At 41.4% G+C, this 11177-nt stretch overlaps 1 protein-coding gene across 7 annotated transcripts in view; it reads left to right on the top strand.

Annotated features, from left to right (window-relative positions):
* The window catches only part of fcho2 (FCH and mu domain containing endocytic adaptor 2), a 312930-nt gene extending 302578 nt beyond the window's left edge, over window positions 1-10352 (top strand). For all 7 annotated transcript variants that reach the window (XM_085990124.1, XM_085990133.1, XM_085990140.1 and 4 more), the window contains 2 exons: window positions 3519-3683; window positions 8746-10352. In XM_085990124.1, the coding sequence (XP_085846250.1) occupies window positions 3519-3683; window positions 8746-8768 (188 nt within the window). In that variant the 3' untranslated portion in view covers window positions 8769-10352. The remainder of the gene's footprint in view (window positions 1-3518; window positions 3684-8745) is intronic.
* Window positions 10353-11177: the final 825 nt, after the last annotated feature.

The raw sequence follows: 11177 nt of genomic DNA on the forward strand, positions 1-11177 counted from the left end.
AACCAAAACTCTTCTGACTGCGCTCTGCGGTCTGCATTGGTTCCTGATCCCCCAACATTTGAAATTTAAAATTTAAATCTCTGCCCTTTCCCTATCTCAGTAACCTCTTCCAACTCTATAACCTCATCCACCTCCCAAGAACACCCTGCTTCTCTGACTGTGGTCTCTTGTACGCACCCATCGTCCCCCCCCCCCCCCCTTACCCCACCATTTGGCAGTCATGCCTTCAGCCGCTGAAGTCCCACTCTGGAATTCCTTCTTTGAACTCCTTCGAAGCTTCATCTCCCTCTCCTCCTTCAGGACTCAACTCTGATCAAGTTTTTGGTCACCCATCCTAATGCCTTCTCCTTTGGCTTGGTGTCTTTTTCTGTCATACTTCTGAAAAACACCATGGGACATTTTTCTATGTTAAGGTGCTATATAAAGGCAAGTTGTTTTTATTACACTTTGTGATTTTAAATTAAGATTAGAATTCAATGTCAGTAGCCAGACATTACGAATAGAGTAATCTCTTTATTATCACATATAATGTATTCTTAATTTTTCTTAAAAACCCAGAAATTATGGCTTTTTAAAATATCTTTCTGGTTTTTGTCCAAGTGGCTGTTCATGTGGGACCCTAAAGATTGAGGCCTCGATTTTAACCCCCAACCTCGACGGGCAGGAAACAATTGGAAGGGGGTTCAAATATCAAGGTTGAGCAACCCGACCCCATTTCTGGCCATTTAAATTTTAACGAGCAGAAATCAGGCCAACAAGGCTCCCGCAAAAGGCCTAATTAACATTCCAAACTTGCGGCTTGATTACATCATCGCGACTTAAATTTAATTGAGTGAGGGGTAGGCCCGAGCTGTCATCTGCTCAGCAGCAGATCCGAGGTGGGAGGTGCCAACTGGCCACGGCGATTGCTAAAGATCAGCTCCTTTTAGCACTCCTCGTGAGCCAGGAGCAGCAGGAGTGCTCCCCCAAGGCCTCAAGGAAGCTTTCGGCCTCCCCCTGGCCTGATCACGGCCTGGAGCCTTCACCTCCTCCGGCCCTGATCACAGCCTCCCAACCACAGCCTGGAGCTGCTGATACCTTGTGACTGCTGGGGACCATCCCCATGGGTCCCCGGCTGTAGCCTCCTGCCGTTTGCTTGTGTTCCTGCCAGCTGGCCAAGCTGTCAATTTGGCTGGCTGTTGGGTGGGAGACTGCATCAGATTATTTAAATGAGACCCTGTCGTTAAGATCAGCAGGGCCTCCATATGCCTGGCATTGCAAGTGACCACTGCTGGAAAATGCATGTGTGGACAGATAACAGGCATGTGCTTCATAGTCAGTCTGCTGAAACTCCCATCAACACACATATGAAGCACAGTACCAGATAGTTGTTGATGCCCATGGAACTACACCCCACCATGAAATAAAAGTAGTAATTATATTTTGTATGGGGGAAAGTTGGGCGATGTGGAAGAGCATGTAGAATTTGGGAGTTCAGGAAGAGCATGTGGAATTTGGGGGTTCGGGAAGAGCGTGTGGAATTTGGGGGTTCGGGAAGAGCGTGTGGAATTTGGGGGTTCGGGAAGAGCGTGTGGAATTTGGGGGTTCAGGAAGAGCGTGTGGAACTTGGGGGTTCAGGTTCAAAGACATTAAAAGCTGCCCCTCAAGTGGTTAAGATCATAAAAAGTCTAATGCAATACTGAGTTTTATGGCGAGTGGTATAGAATATAAAAGTTAAAATGTAATGATGAATCTATATTAAACCTTAGCAAGACTTTGAGGCAATAGAGAGGGTACTGTGCAGATTCACTAGGATGCTGCTTGGTATGAGAAATACAAACACGAAAAGACTGAAAAATTGAGGGTATGAGTTTACGGGGTGATCTAATAAAGGTGTTTAACATTATGAAGGGATGATACAAATGATCAACAGTTGATTATTTGGACATGATAAAGTCAGTATATATTCATTTTGTGTAAGTTTATAATAGTTTTTGTGTGTGATACTCTGAGACTAGAGGGATCCTTGTTCCAAAGTATGTATGTTTATTACACTGATTAAAGAAACTACAATACAGCATAAAGAAGTTTAAGATACAGAGGTTATACTTATTAAACACTTAAACAGTGAATGAGCCATAGATATCAACCTGACTAACACCACAAGGTTCCGAGGTGATCAGAATCGAAATAGTCTTGTTACTACTTCAGTGTGTCTAGTTTCGCTCTGAGAATATACTAACATCTATACTCCAAGTCCAGGCTTATGTACATTAATTAAAATGCACCCTTGAAAGGCTTCCCATCAGTAATGTTCTTTGTCACTCGCCTAACAGCCATCTGTTGTATTACCTCATCCGAGATAACACATACCGTACCTAACCTCCCTAAAACCACCCTATAAAACATAAGATAACAAGAATGCCTGGGTGCCCCCTCAATGCTCCAAGGACATGCTTGACTAGGCAAGATTTCAATCTTTAGCTGCCTAATTAAACTATGTTTATACAGAAAGCCTTATTCTAAAATGGAAGCTTTCTTCTAAAATAGAAGCTTTATTCTAAATTGAAGCCTGCAAAAGCACTTTGCTTACATGTTGTAATATTTAACATAAAAGGGTGTGTTATCACTACAACAACAACTTGCATTTATATAGTGCCTTTAATGTATTAAAATGCCCTAAGGTGCTTCACAGGAGTGACTATCAAACAAAATGTTATTAGTGATTTATTAGTGACTATCTTATATTTATGGCCCCCAGTTCTGGTCTTGCCTGCAAGTGGAAACATCTACTCTACATCTACCCTATCAAACCCTTTCATCATCTTAAAGACCACGATCAGGTCTTTTCTGCAAAGTCATTGACCTGAAACGTTAACTCTGTTTCCCTCTCCACAGATGTTGCCTGCCCTGCTGAGTATTTCCAGCATTTTCTCTTTTTTTATTTCAGATTTTCAGAATCCACAGTATTTTGCTTCTGTATGAGTTGCTGTTCCTTGAACACTAATGCTCCAGCACTGCATGTACAAAATGTATTACACTGTACTAATAAATATGAATTCTTATTACTGCCAGTCTGTACTGCAATACCACTACTGAGGTGGGAGTATATTATGATATTGGCTACTCACAACTAAATACAGTGGTAGGGTTTACAGTAATATTAGAATTAATGAGTGAATGCTTGAAAGAAGCCAACAGTTTGGCTTATACAATAGCTAGTATTCACATCATAAGTAAAATAAGCAACTTTTCTTGTCCAGGATAATTAGAGAGATCTGTGCAAGATTTAAATAGTATCAAATGCTAAAAATGAATACTAGCTGATGACAGACTACTACCACAATACTAGAATAATTTTCCCAGACTGTGTAAAATCATAAAACATCTAATTAGTAGCCACTGATTAACTGCCTTGTTTAGGGGAAAAAAACATTTAGACAGTATATTTTGTGTAGAGAAAGAGCGAGAGTTTTTTTTTAAAGAACATATTGTAGCTGTATGCATTACTGCACATTCAACTACCCCTTTTCTTTCAGGTTCTGGATCTCTCAGAGCAAAATTTGATGTGTCCGAAGGTCCTACCAAACCATCAACACTTGCAGTCCAATTTCTTAGTGAAGGATCCACACTGTCAGGAGCAGATGTGGAGCTTGTTGGCACTGGTTATAGGCTTTCCTTAATAAAGAAGAGATTTGCTACAGGTAACAATTGCAGAATTTCTACATTTCTACAATTGTAGACACATTTCTACAATGTAGTGATTATGCTACTGGACTAGTAATCCAGAGAATGGGAGCTCAAATCCCATTATGGAAGTTTGCGAATTTCAATTCAGTTTTTAGATGCTGAGCGGCTGTTTTCACTGGCTGGAGAGTCTAGAACTAGGGGCCATAGTCTCAGGATAAGGGTCGGCCATTTAGGACTGCGATGGGGAGAAATCTCTTCACTCAGAGGGTGGTGAATCTTTGGCATTCTCTACCTCAGAGGGCTGTGGATTGAGTCATTGAGTATATTCAAGACTGAGATTGATAGATTTTTGGGCGCTAAGGGAATCGCGGGATATGGCGCGATAGTGCAGTTGATGCAGAAGTTCAGCCATGATCATACTGAATGGCGGAGCAGGCTCGAGGGGCCGTATGGCCTACTCCTGCTTCCATTTTTTATGTTCTTATGTTCTGTTATGCAGTGCATAATTGGCACTAATGTCCTTTAGGGAAGGAAATCTGCCATCCTTACCTGGTCTGGCCTATGTCTGGCTCCAGACCCATAGCAATGTGGTTGACTCTTAACTGCCCTCTGAAATGGCCTATCAAGCCACTCAGTTGTAGCAAACCGCTACAAGAAACAATAATAGAATAAAACTGGATGGACCACCTGGCATCGACCTCGGCACTGGCTTCAGACACGGCAACGGCACATACAGCCCAGTCAACCCTGCAAAGTCCTCCTCACTAACATCTGGGGACTTGTGCCAAAATTGGGAGAGCTGTCCCACAGACTCGTCAAGCAACAGCCTGACAGCCATACTCACAGAATCATACCTTTCAGCCAATGTCCCAGACTCCCCCATCACCATCCCTGAGTATGTCCTGTCTCACCAGCAGGACAGACCCACCAGAGGTGGCGGCACAGTGGTTTACAATCGGGAGTGAGTGGCCCTGGGAGTCCTCAACATGACTGGACCCCATGAAGTCTCATGGCTTCAGGTCAAGCATGGGCAAGGAAACCTCCTGCTGATTACCACCTACCGCCCTCTCTCAGCTGATGAATCAGTACTCCTCCATGTTGAACACCGCTTGGAAGAAGCACTGAGGGTAGCAAGGGCACAGAACATACTCTGGGTGGGGGATTTCAATGTCCATCGCCAAGAGTGGTTAGGTAGCACCACTACTGATTGAGCTGGCCGAGTCCTGAAGGACATAGCTGCCAGACTGGTTCTGTAGCAGGTGGTGAGCGAACCAACACGAGGGAAAAACCTACTTGACCTCGTCCTCACCAACTTACCTCTCGCACATGCATCTGTCCATGACGGCATTGGTAGTAGTGACCACCGCACAGTCATTGTGGAGACCAAGTCCCATCTTCACACTGAAGGCACCCTTCATCTGATAGACAGATTTTTGAATGATAAGGGAGTCCAGGGTTATGGGGAGCGGGCAGGAAAGTGGAGTTGATACCAAGACCATATCAGCCAGCAGGCTTGAGGGGCCAAATGGCCTACTCCTCCTATTTCTTATGTTCTTATCATGTTGTGTGGCACTATCACCATGCTAAATGGGTTAGATTCAGAAGAGATCCAGTAGCTCAAAACTGGGCATCCATGAGGGTCATAGCAGCAGCAGAATTGTATTCCACCACAATCTGTAAACTCATGGCCTGGCATATCCCTCAGTCTACCATTACCATCAAGCCAGGGGACCAACCTTGGTTCAATGAGGAATGCAGAAGAGCATGCCACGAGCAGCACCAGGCGTACCTAAAAATGAGGTAGCAACCTAGGGAACACAAGACTACATGCATGCTAAACAGCGGAAGCAGCATGCTATAGACAGGGCTAAGCGATCCCACAATCAACGGATCAAATCAAAGCTCTGCAGTCCTGCCACGTCCAGTCGTGAATGGTGGTGAACAATTAAACAACTAATGGGAGGAGGAGGCTCAATGAATATCCCCATCCTCAATGATGGCAGAGCCCAGCATGCGAGTGCAAAAGACCAGGCTGAAGCGTTTGCAACCATCTTCAGCCAGAAGTGCCGAGTGGATGATCTATCTCGGCCTCCTTCTGAGGTCCCCACCATCACAGAAGCCAGTCTTCAGCTAATTTGATTCACTCCACATGATGTGAAGTAACGGCTGAGTTCATTGGATATAGCAAAGGCTATGGGCCCCGACAACATCCCGGCTGTCGTGCTGAAGACTTGTGCTCCAGAACTAGCCATGCCTCTAGCCAAGCTACAACACTGGCATCTACCCGGCAATGTGGAAAACTGCCCAGGTGTGTCCTGTCCACAAAAAGGACAAATCCAATCCAGCCAATTACCACCCCATTAGTCTACTCTCAATCATCAGCAAAGTGATGGAAGATGTCATCGACAGTTCTATCAATTGGCATTTACTTATAACCTGCTCACCGATGCTCAGTTTGGGTTCCGCCAGGACCACTCTGCTCCAGACCTCATTACAGCCTTGGTCTAAACATGAACAAAAGAGCTGAATTCCTGAGGTGAGGTGAGAGTGACTGCCCTTGACATCAAGGCAGCATTTGACCAAATGTGGCATCCAGGAGCCCCAGTAAAATTGAACTTGATGGGAATCGGGAAAACTCTTGGCTGGCTGGAGTCATACTTAGCACAAAGGAAGATGGTTGTGGTTGTTGAAGGTCAATCATCTCAGCTCCAGGACATCGCTGCAGTGGTTCCTCAGGGCCGTGTCCTAGGCCCAACAATCTTCAGCTGCTTCATCAATGACCTTTCCTCCATCATAACATCAGAAGCGGGGATGTTCTCAATGTTCAGTTCCATTTGCAAATCCTCAGAAAATGAAGCAGTCTGTGCCTGCATGCAGCAAGACCTGGACAACATTCAGGCTTGGGCTGATAAGTGGCAAGTAACATTCACGCCACACAAATGCCAGGCAATGACTATCTCCAACAAGCGAGAGTCTAACCACCTCCCCTTGACATTCAACAGCATTACCATCACCGAATCCCCCACCTAAACATCCTGGGGGCCACCATTGACCAGAAACTTAACTGGACCAGCCACATAACTACTGTAGCAACAAGAGCAGGTCAGAGGCTGGGTATTCTGTGGCAAGTGTCTCACCTCCTGACTCCCCAAAACCTTTCCACCATCTACAAGGCACAAGTCAGGAGTGTGATGAAATACTCTCCACTTGCCTGGATAAGTGAAGCTCCAACAACACTCAAGAAGCTCAACACCATCCAGGACAAAGCAGCCCGCTTGATTGGCACCCCATTCACCACCTTAAACATTCACTCCCTCCACCACCGGCACACTGTGGCTGCAGTGTGTACCATCTACAAGATGCACTGTAGCAACTTGCCAAGGCTTCTTCGGCAGCACCTCCCAAACCCAGGACCTTTACCACCTAGAAGGACAAGGGCAGCAGGCGCATTGGAACACCATCACCTGCAAGTTCCCCTCCAAGTTACACACCATTCTGACTTGGAAATATATTGCCATTCATTCATCGTCGCTGGGTCAAAATCCTGGAACTCCCTCCCTCACAGCGCTGTGGGAGTATCTTTACCACAAGGACTGCGGCAGCTCACCATCACCTTCTCAAGGCCAATAAGCGACGGGTAATAAATGCTGGCGTTGCCAGCGACGCCCATATCCCAGAACGAATGGAAAAAAAATACATGGCTGACACCAGATTTTAGTAAATGTAATCAGGGGGTGGGGTGGGGGAGGATTTTAAAGGCTTAAGGGTGCACTACACAACAATCTGTTGGCAATGGCCTCAAATCCTTTTAGTGACTTTGTCTTTGAACTAATTTTGTTAATTTTACCGATGAAACAGTATTGTAGCACCTTGTGCTTGCTTTTTAGGACATTGACATTTTTTGGTGTAATTATGTATTTTTTGGTCCTAGTATCAGTTTCCACAGCATTGAATTCAGCCTCCCATTCAATATTTTACCAGGGTTTAACTATTAATCTCTCATCAGTATGACTAATTTATCACAACAATTGAGTCTAACTTTTTAAAATCCTTTTCATCAGAAATAACAGTTGTACAGAAAAAATGCATTGTTATTTCTAATTTTTCCAAATAAAATCTTGTTCTGTTGTAGGTTCAGTGTTGCCATTTGGTCCATAATAATTACAAATTAGTAAACCACCTGACAGCAATGCCCTCTTAAGTGCTGCACATTACATTATCTACATTGGCCTGTAATTTGCTGTCAGCGGCGAAGCAAAGGCGCTCGCTGCTGGCCCCAAAGAAAGCTGCCCGAGAGATCTCGCGATCTCTGGCGAGAAGTTTGCCTTTTTCGTTCAATTGATTTTGGCGCTCTGTAATGGGAATTCCTAGTGCGATGCTGCTGTGACATCAACAAGCTGTCTAAGCAGCCAATCACATTGCAGAATTCTCACAGACCGGAAACCAGGAAATGAGTAGCTGCTTTTATCCAGCCTCTTTTCAAAATGTTAGAGAGCGAAATAAAGATTGGGACTCTCACATGGGGATAAGGTAGAAGCTGAAATATCAAACAAACTTTAAAAAAAAAAGTTTTTTTTTTTTTTTATTGTAATTTTTATCATGAAGAAATTTGACACTCCACAAAAATAAAAATTAGTTTTTCAGGGCCAGACATTTGTTAACAGTCAATACGCTGTTAAAACCCCAGTTACACCTTTTCCAACAAGGCTTAACATTTAATGAGGTATATTACCACTGGAAAGCCCAAGTTTTCATCAGTTTCACTGATTACACTGATTGCTGGCTATGGGGGTGGGGGTTGTCCACAGTGCAGCCAGTGTCAGAGCAGTGAATGACTGACCGCAACTTCATGATTTCCACGTTTAGATGCGCACACGCTAAATCCTGAAGTTGCCGTCAGTTTTAGAGGGGTAATGATGGTGAATGCTGTTAGTTCGCCGTCATTACCCACCGCAGATTCTGGGCCAATATTTCAGTGGGGAATTTTCATTTTAAATTAGATCTCAAGCAGTTATGTGTACAAAATAAGTGGAGTGTGTTTGAAGAAAGTGATTCTTTTCTTTTTCTCTTTAACAGGCCGATACATGGCAGACTGCTGACAGTTCCATCAGTAAATTTTGTCTCCGTGAAGGACAAGTTCACTGTAAGGTGTTTATTTTGATGGTGCATTTATACTTGCCTTCCACTTCCAAACAGTATGGCATTCAGGAGTAAAATGATGGACAAAAAGAATATTTTCAAGGATATGAAAATTTTAAAATCTAAATTCTGCCTTTGCCTTTTTTGGTAATTGAGTTTTGAGGAAAATCCATACTACACAATTTAAACATGCACTTTCTTTTAGAAAAAAGTCATTTTGGGGGAGAATAAGTTGTATTTTTATTACATTAAATTAGCACTGATGTGATTTTCAACACTGTTTAATTTTTTTGAAACCTGCAATATTCAGGAAATATAAATAAATGTTTTTGAATACATGATTTTATTTAGACTTTAATGAAGTCAAAACTGATCAGTAGTTATGCTGAAAATGTAAAAATGTATAATGTATATCAAACACATATAAATATATAGAAGAGCCAGCATTAACCATTTGCCTTCACTGTGCTACTATACTACCCTGTAAACAGATTTAGTTTTCCAAATTACAAAGTTTTGCTGATTGTAAGATTAGCTCTTGCAACAAAAAAATCTGTTAAAAATCAATGACAAATATACAAGTTGCAGAAATTTGTATTTATGAAAATGAACTGGTTTACAGCCTTTCTGATTCTATGTTGTATCCTTGTGCCATACAAGCAGGTATTTTTCTGAGGGGTGGTACCATACACATCATATAAAAAACATTCAAACCAAAATGTTAGCTTTTGGTTTTGGTGTAAACGGAGGATATTTCACTAATGATGGTGAGTAACCCTTAACTCGCAAGCATTGTTGGGATGATTCACACAAGTGAAAAACCACCTAGAACTATTGTTCTATGGGCACATAGCTCTTGGTAGTCTTCAAATTAATTCTGGAACATTGCTGCAGACTATTAAGTTATTCATACATATGGATTGTTATCGCACATCAAATTGTCAACTTGTGGGTCAATAAATACGTGGATAGAATAAAGCTAAAATATTACATCAATGACATTTGCAAAAAATTCTTTCACAAATGTGAAAAGACCCATAAAGTCATGAGCAGTACAGGCAAGTAGTGAGTTAGGAACAATCTGCCCTGTTCATTACAAGTTGAAGAATACTAAGAGGTTAATTAACTGCATTTACTTTTATTTACAGTGCAATTAATGATCATATTCCTGTACAATGGAATTATCACTAATCCCTGTAAAATTAAAATTGGCTACCATTCATTGGGACCAGTGCCATCACTTTTGTCCATTCGGTGCATTCTCTTACTGTGGACTTCATGTTGTTCGTATACGTGCACTAAAACAACTGTCTGTAGGTGAGAATGTATTGATATTGTGTGAAGACTGGTCTACAATTTCACATGGTAGATATTTTTATTCTCGGAATGGTAGTAGCATTTTTTATATCTTGGGGGATGGTATTCCAGTTTTTTTAAACTGGGAGTACTTGGAATTTATCTGTCTTTTTTAAATGTACTTGTGTTACTTCAGAAATTAAATAAATGTCATCTGGTGTTTCACCAGGTCATCTGGTTGAGCAAAACTGGAAGTGTTTTTGTATCTTGCAAAGTTTCAGGTCAGTTTATTATTTGGCCTATATATAGATAAAGCCCTTTAACCACCCCATCACCAAAAGTGCTGAAGTTACAGTTCACATGCCAGCATTGACTCATTGATAGCTATTTTATCAAAGCTTGCTTTTTTTTAAAAAATGTGCCTGTATCTTTCTTATTGTGCCTCTTGGTTTGTTTTTCGCAAATGAAAATCCCTTATCGTAAGCTAAACATTTTTTATGTATGAACATTATAAACATTTGTTTATAAATATATTAATAATCCTTAAATTCTTTTGTATTTGGATTTAGAAGGGAAAATGGATGTGATATAACTGGAGTCTGTGGTAAATAGTATTTCTGAAATGTTATGATTCCTTTTGATGGGCTATTTGCAATAAACTGCAGCCATTGTAATGGGAAACATTTGTTAAATATTTTATAAGATGCTCATTTTTTTAGCCTGATATATAATACATCCACTGTTGAACAAGTGACTTGCTTTAATGTTTCATGTTAGCATAATATGCAATGTTTAAAATAATCTTTAGATGCAGTAAGCATGGTTAACTTTTTTAACAAAGTGTGAAAACAACAAAATATGTAAAATGAAATTTAATTTTGTTCAAGATTTTCTATTCAAGATTAATTGTCTGATCAATTTTATTTGGTCTAGAATTGGAACTTTAAACTATAATACCTGAAAATCATTGGTATTATTACCTGGCTTTAAAAAAATGATGCTTCCTAAAAGGTTATAGATTTTCATCTGGTATTTTTTTTTTTTACAAAACTGTGACTTATTGTTAGGTCACA

The sequence above is a fragment of the Somniosus microcephalus genome, chromosome 1 (genome assembly GCF_052327205.1).
Source record: "Somniosus microcephalus isolate GS21.2 chromosome 1, FLI_Smic_1.0, whole genome shotgun sequence".
Classification (NCBI taxonomy): domain Eukaryota; kingdom Metazoa; phylum Chordata; class Chondrichthyes; order Squaliformes; family Somniosidae; genus Somniosus; species Somniosus microcephalus.